The sequence below is a fragment of the Plecotus auritus genome (assembly GCF_963455305.1).
Source record: "Plecotus auritus genome assembly, chromosome: 7".
NCBI classification, from domain to species: Eukaryota; Metazoa; Chordata; class Mammalia; order Chiroptera; family Vespertilionidae; genus Plecotus; species Plecotus auritus.
The window spans coordinates 117,508,528-117,522,508 of NC_137774.1; the positions used below are offsets into that span (position 1 = coordinate 117,508,528).

The 13,981-nt window shown below is 45.0% G+C and overlaps 1 protein-coding gene across 1 annotated transcript in view; it reads left to right on the plus strand.

Annotated features, from left to right (window-relative positions):
* The first annotated feature begins 344 nt into the window (after positions 1-344).
* The window catches only part of ST8SIA4 (ST8 alpha-N-acetyl-neuraminide alpha-2,8-sialyltransferase 4), an 87,611-nt gene continuing 73,974 nt past the window's right edge, over positions 345-13,981 (plus strand). The window contains exons 1-2 of the mRNA XM_080680560.1: positions 345-786; positions 8,408-8,539. Coding sequence (XP_080536686.1) covers positions 674-786; positions 8,408-8,539 — 245 coding nt within the window. The 5' untranslated portion in view covers positions 345-673. The remainder of the gene's footprint in view (positions 787-8,407; positions 8,540-13,981) is intronic.

Genomic DNA, 13,981 nt, shown 5'->3' on the forward strand with positions numbered 1-13,981 from the left:
CAGCAGAAGTGCCCTCTGCACGCTGCTACGGACAGCCACCTCAGCGCTTCCCAGTCCTGCGAGCTTCGGTGTGCTGGGAAAGCCGCCTGCCTGCCTGCCTGCCCGCCTGCCTCGCTCTCCCCGCAGTGCAGGAGGGCTGGCTCCTGTGAGTGCGTGTGCGGGTGCCTGGACGCCTAGGAGCTGGTAGGCTTCCTCTCCCAGCACCGCGCAGGCAGTGCCGGCAACGTTACTCCCCGAGCAGCCGCCGGCAACGCGAGGCGGCAGCAGCCTCCGCCTCCTCCGCTGGTGATTGGTTGGTTTTGCTCATCATTTCCCTGCTAGGAAAAGGGAAGGGCCAGTGACGCCCCCAACCCCGCAGCAGAAGCGGCCGTCTCCTTCAAAGCACAAGGTGTCTAGTCTTTAAAGAAATCTGAGCCCCAGGGAGGCAGCGCGGAGCGACCCGGCGGGGCTGGCGCGAACCGCGAGGGAGAGCGCAGGGCTGCGCTCCGGCACCAGTGTGAGCGGGGCCGCGGCGGACCCCCGCGACCTGCGCCGGAGATCCCGGCTCCACGCTCTCCTCGCATTTTACAGATAACGCCCCCCACCTCCTGCGACTAAATCTCCCAAAACGGAGCTTTTAGATCCAGAGAAGGTGCAGGAACTGGGGCAACCACTACTGTCCCAGGCACCCAAGATGCGGTCCGTTAGGAAGAGGTGGACGATCTGCACGATAAGTCTGCTCCTGATCTTTTATAAGACAAAAGAAATAGCAAGAACTGAAGAGCACCAGGAGACGCAACTCATCGGGTAAATGCAAAGCTTCATTTCAGGATATGATTTTTAAAAAGTCAAGCCAGAGAGGAGATGTGGATAGAGACAATAGAGTGAAGGTTGGGGTCCTCTGTGTGTTCCTATGAGCGTGTGTGTGTGTGTGTGTGTGTGTGTGTGTGTGTGTGTGTGTTTAGTCTCGGGAATTAAATAACAAAGGCAGTTGCTGAGGTGTGCGTGCTTCTCTATGCGTGTTCCCAGTGAGAGTTCAACTTGCTGTGTGGGGGCAGTGACAGTGGTGTTGGCTCCAGGGCTCGCACGCCAAAGGGGAAGTCACTGCAGAAGTGTCAACAAAGAACGTGTGCCCTTGTCCTTTTAATCCGCGGGCGGAACTCAAGGGAGATGTCTTGATTCACCATCTGGTTACCCTTCCTTCTGTATCTTATCACTGTGGAGATGCTAGGGAAGGCTGGCTTTCCGAACGGCCGAAGTTAAAGCCCGGGAAGCAGGAAATGTGTCTGCACTCTCTTTCCTCTTCCCTGGCGTGGGGTGGGTCTGCGTATCTCAGTTTGAATGAGAAACTCCGGTACAACCAAGGATACTTTCTTACTTGCTCTTCTGTTTGTAAAACACACGGGCTACAGTCATGGGTGCTGTAGCTTCAAATAGACTATATTTCTGCCTTTTTTTTTTCTCTCTCTTTAAGTTTGTCTAGTTGAGTTCAAAATCTTCCTCCACCCCAGTAAGTTCTCTAAATATCACACTTCCTTCCTCCTAGCCCCTGGCCTCTGTCTCTTTGAAGTTTACCCAGCGGGGTGGCTGCAACTTTGTGTTGCTTACAAGGCTTGGAAGCGTTTTCTGAGGATATGAACCTGGGTTGTCAAAGGACTGTGTTCAAAGTCCTGTTTTCGGAAATCCCCCCTCATCCGGAGGCGTCCGCTATGGGAAACGGCACACTGGCAGAGATGCCCGCTTTGCCCGCTCGGTTTTTATTTTCCTCGGCATTTATTAAAACGAAGATAGTCTCTCTCTCTCTCTCTCTCTCTCTCTCTCTCTCTGTCTAAACGTGCACAGGCACGCGAACTTCATGCACTCCATTTGTTCATATCCCTTCTCCCTAAGAAATAAGTGAACAAGATTCAGGCTTACCCTGAGGGAAGTGATTGCTATTTTATAGAAAACTAAGATAGCCAGAAGTACAGTCGAATGGAACTGGAAGATGATGAAAAAGCTAACAAGGGATGGCCTGGATGGTCTTAATGCATCAACAAATCTATAAGTGGGTCTCTTCTTGGGGGGAGCGGGCAACGCTGAACTGTGTGTGAGTTCGTTTACCCACGGAGTGGGTGGGTTGCAAATGAGACCTGGCTCAATGGTCAGGAAAGGAGGACTTTGGGCGGGGGTTGAGGGCTTCGCTGGCCGACCTGGGCTTCCCAGGCAGACAAAGGGGTCTTTCGGAAGGTGATGAACCAGCGCGTGGGGGAGAGGCGGATGCTGGGGTGTGGGGAAGGCTCTTTGTTCCCTTCCGGGCTGGTGGGCCCCGAAGACAAGCCCGAACCCAGACAAAGCGGCCAAGCCTCGCCAGGACTCTGGGAGTGCGGGCCCACCGCCGGCGACCCCGGGGAGCAGGAGTGGGCGGGACGGGCGAGGCGAGGGGAGGCGCCACACGCTGCCAGCACGCCCGCTCCGGGCCTCGGGCAGGAAGGAGGCGCGCACCCCGGGTCCAGTCCCAAGTGGGGAAATAACAGACCTAGGACGCTCCTCATTTCCGGGGCGATGTCGCTCCCGTGGCCCTCCCCGGACCCCGCGGGCGGGTGGGCGCTGCCCAGGACGCTGGGAAGTGGGGGTGGGCCGGCCGGGCGCGGCGGTTAGGTTAGGTGGCTGGGCTGGGTTTCACATGGCACCCTTTTCGGGGTGAGCTGCGGTTTCTTCCCTGCTCCCCTGAGAAAGCTTGGGACTGGCGCTGGAGTTCATCACTGGGAAGCGAGGTGCATGCTAGGTTTCTCCCCCTCCTCAGAGCTGGCCGCGAGGGTGCAAGAATGATGAGAAGACAGGGGAAGCCTTTTGCAGGAATCCGGTCCCTTTAAAAGAACATCACTTTCTTGCTCCCCCGCCACCCTGCTCCTCCTCCTTCATTAAAACCCGCAATTACAGGTGTGCGGGGCGCGGCCGAGAGCCGCTGTGGGCACGGCGCTTCTGTGCCCGCCGCGCAGTGTCTCGGCAGCCACGGCTTTCCCTGAGACCTTGGAGTTGGACAGCCAGTACCTGTAAGCGCTCCCCCTTTTTCTTCAGGATAAAGTGTTCAACGGAAAAGCTTGTGATGTTAGTTAATGATTGATTGCGTTTTCAACGCCCAAATAGTGCTTCAGGTGGAGGGGTTGACTCATCACAAGATCATTTCCTTGATGCTCTACCCACGCCACGTGGAGGGGCTAGTTTCCAGACGGGGGAACTAGAGGGGAGGTTTGGCCCTAGCGCCCAGACCAGTATTCTAAAGTGAGGTAAGGGAGGCAGTGTCTGACCTTTGGGGGGCACTGCGTGCCTTCTGAGTAGGCTAAGTGGATTCAATGAAGGGCATTCCATATTCCTCATATCTTAGGACAGCCCCCTAGATTCCTATTTAGCTTACTTGCTACCATTTCTCAATAGGCAGGCAGTTTCTTTGTCTATTGGACTTCTGCCTTTCCTAACTGCAAGTCCCATCTAGAATCAGTGCAGCGCTCCTCTCATACACAATGTTGAGCAGGCATTCCGCGTAGGACAGAGAACACCAGCACACTTTTCCTACCAGCCATCCACATTTTCATCTGTCCACAGGAAGACTAGCAGCATGGTTTTTCTAAGGGACTGTTTGAAAATACATCAAGTAATTATTGGGCATTTAAAACGGAAATTCCCTTCTATGCAAACCTATTAATAAAGTTGAACTCAAAGGGTCTATTCTTGATGAACATTTTTTTTTTTTCTTACTGGGAAAAGCGACACTTGCCTCGCAATTGGCCCAGGATTTCACTGACCTTGTGAGTGCTCTTTGGGTGTAACTGGAAACGTGTTAACTTAAGTGTCCTACAGGTAACAATGTATATGGGTATGCTTATTTAATGAGACAATGTATTTGAGAGTATGACAGAAACTTTAATATCATTCAAATATTTGTTTTGATTGTGATTCTTTAAAATTTGCCACATGCCATTTTCCTGGTTGACCACAAATGAGACTGTAACTGACATTTTTTATCATCTAGAGCAGCCTTGGGCAAACTATGGCCCGCGGGCCGGATCCGGCTGTTCTATCCGGTTCTCTTGCTCTCCCCTTCGCTCCTTTACTTTGAATTTATATTAGTTCACACAAACACTCCATCCATGCTTTTGTTCCAGCCTTCTGGTCCAGTTTAAGAACCCATTGTGGCCCTCGAGTCAAAAAGTTTGCCCACCCCTGATCTAGAGTCTAGACGCAGGGGTCCTCGAACTTTTTAAACAGGGGGCCAGTTCACTGTCCCTCAGACCGTTGGAGGGCCGGACTATAGTTTAAAAAAAAAAAAACTATGAACAAATTCCTATGTGCACTGCGGCCCTGAACGAGTCCGCTGCTAAGCAGGACAGGCAGCAGCACCTGCCGGGCCGGATAAATGTCCTCGGTGGGCCGCATGTGGCCCGCAGGCCATAGTTTGAGGACCCCTAATAGAGATCTTCTTAATTTGACTATGTACCTTGTGTTGTCTTACCAGTATTAGTTCTGAAGCTTTTAACTGAATTGACTGTGCAAATAAGCATTCCTACTTAGACTACGACCATTGTCAGCAAAGTTCCTTCCAGAGTGTCCTCTTATAAATCAGGAAACCCAGGGTCTGCACGTCCCTTCACATGTTCCCTTTGGAGCTCTGCTAGTAACCATCCAGTAGTGAGTTAAGGTAGCACATTTCTCAGTTTACTAGTATTTTTACTTGTTTGACACTAAAGTAATGAAAACAGAAAACTGACTGCTGTTTGTGTTCAGGCTTAGTTGGGTGCAAGTTCTTTTCTTTTAAATGATTTTCAAAATTTTATATTAACCAGGAGATTTAACCTAATCCAAAGGAAACACATTCATTCCAAAAACAAATCATGAAGAATTTTTCAGTGGGGGTGAATTCAGGGCTATTGGGATCTAATTTCATGAAACAAAATTAATATGTGTTATGTGAATTAATAAATTGTAGTGATGCCTGACAACTCATATTTCAAATAGAAAAATATTTGTAAGTATTAGTAACCTAACTATTGATTAGTTTCTGTCACTAGCATTGCATAGATGACCATCTGAGAGGGTTTCTCTTAGCTTCATACAAGCAGGAAAACTTTATATATATTGCTTTATGCTACATTATTTCCTTGATGTGTCTTGTAGTTTTCCCTGTGGAGGTACACATTGAATCTTACTGTATATAGCCCTATGCAAATGTTTTCAGTGCAGCTGTTCAGCAATCATGTCTGATACGGAATGAGAAACTAGTAGAGGGAGGGTAACATCTTTGCATGCACAGGAAGGAAAAGCCTTTTCTAAGATAGAATGCTACCAAGTCACAAGTGAAAACCCCTTGGGACCCATTTAACTTTATACAAATAAATTTGCTTCAGAGCCTCAGATTGCACTAAGCCAGGCCCTCTCACACAGGAATTTCATTGACTTCAAGAAGTTAACTAGTTGCAGCTGTTTGCATTCAAAGTCCTTTCCAATGATAAAAACCTGAAATGTGGCTTATCACCAGTTTTAAATGAAAATAATTCAAATGGAAGGGTAACATAGTAGCATTTCATTAATATAAATTTGATTTAAACTTTAAAACCCCCCTTTCTAAAATCTGAGAGGTTCTGAAAAGGCTCCACACAGGTACATCATAACAATCATTCCGCCATGTAAAAATATATCAATAGTAATCTTCCATGGATATTTTAAAATGTCAGCCTGTGCGTATTTTTACTTCTCCCATACAAGTTTATTGGTGAAAATAATTATCATAATCATAGCAATCTATGGTTAGAAAAATATGATATTGACAGGCCAGTTATTAACAAGATGTAGATTGGAAAGATTTCTACCCCTGGAAATGATCAAAGTTTGTGCCATGCTCTTAAAGGTATACCTACAAAAGTGTGAAAATTAACTTCTGTGTATATCCACAGTTTCGTTCATATGTAGTTATTATCATTAGATATATAATGTAAAAACGGACTTCTGGGCCACTGGGTAGTAAATTTCCCCCTGTGTTTCCTTGCATCCTAAATGACCTCTATAAAACGATCACTATTAGCCATATATAGGCATGCCAATGTATCATTTTCATCAGCAAGATAGTTTAAATATTAATTTTTACAAAGTTCTAAATTTTACAGTGAGTAGTTGCATGTGATGCATTGAGTTGCTTCAAATTGGAAGTGCATGTTTAAAAAAGAATGCAGACCAAAATACCAAACTATAAACCTCCAATTACAGAATTCATCCAACAGCTGTTACACAAGCAGTGTTTCCACTGATAGTAGGAGAGGGGTTGCCTACGTAATAAACAGATTTAAGCTTTCTGACTGAGCAAATAGTTAAGCTATTTTTAAATTATACTTTTGAGAGTCTAAAAATTAAAAGGTAATATATAAAGAAATAGATGCAGATGTTGAAAAGGCTATGCCATAAACAGGTGGCTTTCAGATTCTCTAAGTCTGGCTTTACATCTATAAAGTACCAAGAAAATTGTTTAAACAATGATCTAGTCAGCTATTAATGTTCCAATGGCATAAATGTAATCAGAGATATCTGTCACCGTCATCATTTCCAGCACCCCTGCTACTACCATGACACATGGGATACTTGATTGACACTACTGATTGAAGGGAGTAGCACAGTTAATTTCTTTAATGTACAAGAAAATACCAGTAATAATGACTACTCAATGAGTTTTCTCCCCACTACAGTCTCTGTCTCCCTACCACCATCAACTCCCACACAGTCCTCACAAAGTCATTGCAAATTAGATAATTTTATTGCAGTTTCACAAGTTAAGATAAGGATTTAGTGGCCTAGAAACAAAATATTGTCCAAGGTCATACAGGCTAGCAAGTGATAGAATCACCAACATATCCAGATCACCTGATATCCCAAGGTCTTCTCACTACAAAACAAAAGCTCTTTCCATTATGCGTATATGCCTTCTGTGAAAATAAAATTACAGTCTTGGGAGTCACAAGTAATACAGATGCAGAAGAACTGGCAAAACATCCTGTCTCTATTGTCTAAAACAGTGGGGAAGGATGGGCTAAACTGGAACAGGGCTTTGATGAGAATTTATTTTTTTCTTTAAATATCAGAAAGACCTTTACTTTTTTTTCAGGATCCTTTTTTTTTTTTTTAATCTAGATAACATTGGTTTTTATTGGTTAACAAGGGTTTATGTTGATATATAATATCATGTAAGTTTCAGGTGTTCAACATTATAATTTAACATATGTGTACACTACAGCATGCTCACTACCAAAGATCTAATTTCCATTTGTCACCATACAATTGACCACTTTTACCCATTTCACTCTCCCATCACCCCTTCCATTCTGCTAACCACCAATGAATTTGTTTTTACTTGGTTTTGTTTTAATTTTCTTCTTTCCACATATGAGTAAAATCACATGGTATTTTTCTTTCTCCATCTGACTTCTTTCACTTAGCATAATAGCTTCAGGATCCATCCATGTTGTCTTAAATGTCAAGATTTCATCTTTTTCATGGCTAAGTAGTATTCCAGTGTGTGTATATGTGTGTGTGTGTGTGTGTGTGTGTGTGTATGTATGTGTGTGTCTCAATCACATCTTTATTCATTTGTGGATAGACACTTAGGCTGTTTTCATATCTTCTGTATTTTAAATAATGCGATTATGAACATGGTGCATATATCTTTTTTAATTAGTATTTTTATATTCTTTGGATAAATAACTACTAGTGGAATAGCTGGATCATATGCTAGTTCTATTTTTAATTTTTGAGAAATCTTCATACTATTTTTTCATAGTGGCTATACTAATTTCCAATCCCACCAACAGTGTACAAGGGGTCCCTTTTCACAGCATCTTCTCCAACACTTATTTTTTGCATTTTTTATAATAGCCATTTTTACAGGTGTGAGATGATATCTCACTGTAGTTCTGATTTTCATTTCCCTAAAAATTAGTAATGTTCATTGTTTTTTCATATGTCTGTTGGCCATCTGAATATCTTCTTTGGAAAATGTCTATTCAGATGCTCTGCCCATTTTTTATTGGGTTGTTTTTTGTTGTTGTTGTTGAATTGAATGAGTTCTTTATATATTTTGGATATTAACATTTGTATAATTTGAAAATAACTGTTCCCATTTCATAAGTTGCCTTTTCATTTTGTTGATGGTTTCCTTTATTGACAAAGGCTTTTTCTTTCTGAAATAGGCTCTATTTCAAAAAGAATAAGTGTAAATGATTGTCCTGATAAAATCATATTCACTTAATCTTTATAATACTTTTTTTTATCATGGTTATTTAACTCTTCTAACTTGTAGAAAAAGTTCAATTTACAATTTGTCACTAGTTATCTAAATCAAATTATGTATTATGCTACTTAAACAAATGCTTATTTTCACCAAGCTGGCATTTTTATTTTGTTTCAGAGATGGTGAACTGTATTTGAGTCGATCCCTTGTCAATAGTTCGGATAAAATCATTCGAAAGGCTGGCTCTTCAATCTTCCAGCACTCTGTAGAAGGTTGGAAAATCAATTCCTCTTTGGTCCTGGAGATAAGGTGAGTTTCTTTAATTAGGCATAATACATTTCACATCATGTTCTTGGATATGTTGGGCTTGGCAAACTTATATTGAATATTTAATTTATGGTTTAAGTATGAATACTTTAATATAAGAGTGAACTGAACCAGTTATACTAAATGTTACTCACTGAAGAATATGAAATCATAAAACTGAAATCATTATACAGTCAGAAATTTAAGGATGAATATGTGAGTTTGAATATACTGTCTTTATAGTAATGGAATAAGATATTTAAGTGAGTACTAATGTTTAACATACTTTTCTTCACTCAATTGCTCAGGATAGCCATATTTTTGTGAATTATCTTTAACTTCCCTGTTAAGTCAGCATACTGATTTTGAGAGTTTTCTTGCACTAGATGAAAATAGAACTTATTCAACGCCTATTTTGCTGACAATTACAAATAAATCTGACATTCTATCACTGGGTATTTGTATATGAGCTTCTGTAATAAAAGTCTCAGTAATTATATCCTAAGTAGATAAAAAATCAGAAAATAATTCTTCTGGAATACTGATTTATTCTTTGGAATATTTTAGGTGAAACAAGCTATTGAAAACAAACTTGGTGCCTACATATATCCACTATATCTTATTTTCTTCCATTATAATCCTACTAGAGGCCCAGTGCACGAAATTCATGCACTCAGAGGCGGGAGAGGGGGTGTCCCTCAGCCCAGCCTGCGCCCTCTCACAGTCTGGGAGCCCTTGGGGGATATCTGACTGAGGGACATCCTTAGCGCTGCTGCGGAGGCAGGAGAGGCTCCCGCCACCACCGCTGCGCTCACCAGCCGTGAGCCTGGCTTCTGGCTGAGCGACGCTCCCCCTGTGGGAGCGCACTGACTACCAGGGAGCAGCTCCTGCATTGAGCGTCTGCCCCTGGTGGTCAGTATGTGTTATAGCAACCAGTCATTTTGCCGTTTGGTTGATTTGCATATTAGCCTTTTATTATATATGATTACTAATAAGAAAGGTAGGGTCAGACTTTCCTAATTATGGGGGAAGCAAACATAATTTTTATCTATAGTTATATTACTGTATTGGTCAGCAGGTTTTAAAAAGAGCATTTTAGTAAATCAGAACTAGTGTATTGATTGATTGGTTGATCTTTATTGTTGAGAGTATTACAGATCCCCCCTTCCTTTTTTCCCTCTTGCTTCCCACCACCCGGTTCCCACTCCACCCCAGGCCTTCACCACCCTATTACCTGTGTTCATGGGCAATGCATATATGAATATAAGTTCTTTGTTTAATATCTTCCCACCCCCTCTTCCCTCTGAGATTCATCAGTCTGTTCCATGTTTCTATGCCTCTAGTTCTATTTACTCATCAGTTTATTGTGTTCCTTAGATTCCACATATAAGTGAGATATGTGATATTTTCTTTCTCTGACTGGCTTATTTCACTTATCATAACCATCTCTAGGTCCTTCCATGGTATCTCAAAGGTTAATGGATCCCTTTTTTTTTATAGCTGCACTAGGGACTCAGTGCATGAATTCGTGCATCTTGAAAGGAACTGTGGGCCGCGATGATGTGGAGGGCACAGGGGCGGGTCTTGCCCCATCCTGTGTGCCCCTGCTCGGCCCCTTCCACCACAGCCCCCAGTCCCCCGTCTGCCAGCAGCCCCGCTCCCACCGCCGCTGCTCCCACGTGCTGACAGTGCCGGTCCCCCTCATACCCGCTGCCGGCATGGAGCGATTGGGGCTGGTGCCAGCAGTGGGTGTGAACGGGGCCAGCGCTGGCAGCAGGTGTGAGTGCCTGGCTGGACTGCAGTATGTGGGAGCAAAGAATTTTCAGTAACCACCAGAGGCTCGCCCCTATGACAGTGACCAGTGCCCCTCCTTGGTCTGGCGCCCCCGCTCACCTGCTCCACCATCCCACTGAGGCTGATGCCCACCATGTTCTGAGCTCTCCTGCCTGCTGCCGATGCCCACCACGTTTTTTGTGCACCCCCTGGTGGTCAGCGCTCGTTATAGCAACTGGTTGTTTGGTTGTTCCACCGTTTGGTCTTTTTGCATATTAGGCTTTTATGTATATAGAGACTAGAGGCCCGTGCATGAATTGGGGGGGGGGGGTCCCTGAGCCCAGCCTGCATCCTCTACAATCTGGGGTCCCTCTCACAACTGGAACCCCTGGCTCCTAACCGCTCACCTGCCTGCCGGCCTGATGGCCCTAATTGCTCTCCCCTGCCAGCCTGATCCCCCTAACTGCCTATCTGCGCTCCCCTCCTGGCCTGATCCCCCTAACTGCCTATCTGTGCTCCCCTCCTGGCCTGATCCCCCTAACTGCCTATCTGCGCTCCCCTCCTGGCCTGATCATCCTAACTGCCTATCTGCTCTCCTCTCCTGGCCTGATCCCCCTAACTGCCTATCTCCACTCCCCTCCTGCCCTGATTCTTCAAGCTGCCTATCTGTTTTCCCTTCCTCTCCGCGCCCTTTGGACACCTGGTGCAGGCATGCTGAGAGCTCTCCACCGCGCCCCTGCCCCATCCTGATTGGTTGTTATGTGAGAGTGTCCCAGCTAATTTGCATATTCCTCTATTATTAGTATAGACTAGTGGCTCAGTGCACGAAATTCATGCACGGCGTCAGGGGGGTGTCCCTTAGCCTGGCCTCCACCCTATCCATTCTGGGATCCTTCGGGGGATGTCCTGCAGGGATTAGGCCTAAACCAGCAGTTGGACATCCGTCCCACAATCCAGGACCGCTGGCTCCTAACTGCTCACCTGCCTGCCTGCCTGATCGCCCTTAACCAATCTGCCTGCCTGCCTGCTCTCCCCTAACTGCCCCCCCCGACCGGCCTGCTTGCCCCCAACTGCCCCCCACACTGGCCTGATCACTCCCAGCTGCCCCCCCCCCGCCAGACTGCTCACCCCCAACTGGCCCCCCTGCTGGCCTGATCGCCTCCAACTGCCCCCCTGCTGGCCTGATCACCCCAACTGCCCCCCCCTGCTGGCCTGATCACCCCAACTGCCCCCCCCCCCGCCGGCCTGATCGCCCCCAACTGCCCCCACCCTGCCAGCCTGCTCACCCCCAACTGCCCCCCCTCTACTGGCCTGATCACCCCCAACTGCCCTCCCCTCCTGGCCTGATTACCCCTAACTGCCTCTGCCTCAGCCCTGCCACCATGGCTTTGTCCAGAAGGTCTCCCGGTCTAATTAGCATATTACCCTTTTATTAGTAGAGATTATTAGTATAGATCAGGGGTGGGCAAACTTTTTGACTCGAGGGCCACAATGGGTTCTTAAACTGGACCGGAGGGCCGGAACAAAAGCATGGGTGGAGTGTTTGTGTGAACGAATATAAATTCAAAGTAAAGGAGTGGAGGGGAGAGCAACAGAACCGGATAGAACAGCCAGATCTGGCCCGCGGGCCATAGTTTGCCCATGGCTGGTATAGATAGTACTCCATTGTACAAAGATACCACAGGTGGGTTTTTTTGTGTCTATTTGTCTACTCTTGGCACTTGGGCTATTTCCAGATCTTAGCTATCTATAATAATAAAAGCACAATATGCTAATTAGGCCAGATGTTCTTCCAGACAAGCGAAGCCAGGGCTGGAAGGGAAGCCCGGGTCCCGGGTTCCTGCTGGTGGCTGGAGGGAAGCCCAGGTCTCAGGTGCCAGAGGAAAGCCGGTGCCGGCAGCCAGGGAGAGGAAGGCCTACTCTTGCACGAATTTCGTACATCGGGCCTATAGTTGTAAATAATACTGCTATGAACATAAGGGTGCAAATATTCTTTCTGATTGGTGTTTTGGGATTCTTAGGATATATTCCTAGAAGTAGGATCACTGGGTCAAATGACAGTTCCATTTTAATTTATTTGCTATTAATTATCGCCTGAGGATATATTTTCACTGATTTTTAGAGTGGAAGGGAAGAAGGGAGAGAACGGGGGCGGGAGGGAGGGAGAGAGAGAAAGAAACATCAGTGTGAAAGAGACACATTGATTGGTCACCTCCCACAGGCACGCTAACCAGGGTAGGGGATTGAACCTGCAACCCAAGTGCATGCCTTTGACTGGGGAACCCAAGACCCTTTGGTCTGCAGGCTTATGCTCTAACCACTGAACACACTGGCTAGGCCTATTTTTAATATTTTGAGAAAAGTCCACACTGTTTTCCATAGTGGCTGTACCAGTCTACATTCCCACCAGCAATGTGCTAGGGTTCCTTTTTCTCTACATTCCCATCAGCACTTGTTGTTTGTTGATTTATTGATGATAGGTTGCCATTCTGAATGACCATCCCTTACATAATAAAATCATTGAATATTTCTAGTATTGACAAAATGCTAATTATTCATTTATTGGATATTAACGCAGATTTTTAAAGTGCAGTTAGTGCACTTAAAAGGGTAAGCTGCTAATTTGTTTGTGTTTCTACCTACTCATTTCTTGGGTCATACCCACATACTGTATATTGTAGGTTATAAGCAAATTAAAGAAATAATTTTTATATTCATCTTTAAAGTATGCATAGCAATGCATAGAATTAATGACAGCAAAGGCACTCACTCAATGTTGAAATACACTTGACAGAATGTCTGTAAATTAAAGAGATGGGTCAGGCCAGTGGTCGACCAGCTGCGGCTCGCGAGCCGCAGTTTGCTGCTCTGTTGACTAATGAGTTTGCCGACCACTGCTCTAGGCAGTGGTCGGCAAACTCATTAGTTAACAGAGCCAAATATCAACAGTACGATTGAAATTTCTTTTGAGAGCCAAATTTTTTAAACTTCTTCTAATGCCACTTCTTCAAAATAGACTTGCCCATGCCGTGGTATTTTGTGGAAGAGCCACACTCAAGGGGCCAAAGAGCCGCATGTGGCTGGCAAGCCGCAGTTTGCCAACCACTGGGTCAGGCAAATGTAGGAAGTTTTAGAATACTTTGTTTTAAAGCTTTGGCAGTGACTGGAAAGGGAAACTGGAATCAACTCACAGCAATGTCAAGTGGTGTTATGTTTGGTTGATTTTAGTTTAATGAGAACATTATATATTTGTAGGTGGAGTACAGGAAAGTGAAGATAAGTATAGTGTGATGACAGAGATTATAAATTGGTGTCTTTTGGTAGAATGTCAGCAAGCAAGATTTATTTCAACCAGGTAGAAAAAAACTTAAAGCCAATATTAAAAATTAATTAAAGCCAATAAAAAATATAAAAGTAAAGATTTTCATTACTCTTGAAAATAAACATTGACAACTCTGGATTCCACCTAAGCACTATTTGCCTGAGACAACACTAGGCCAGTGGTCAGCAAACTCATTAGTCAACAGAGCCAAATATCAACAGTACAACGATTGAAATTTCTTTTGAGAGCAAAAATTTTTAAACTTACACTTCTTCTAATGCCACTTCTTCAAAATAGACTCGCCCAGGCCATGGTATTTTATGGAAGAGCCACACTCAAGGGGCCAAAGA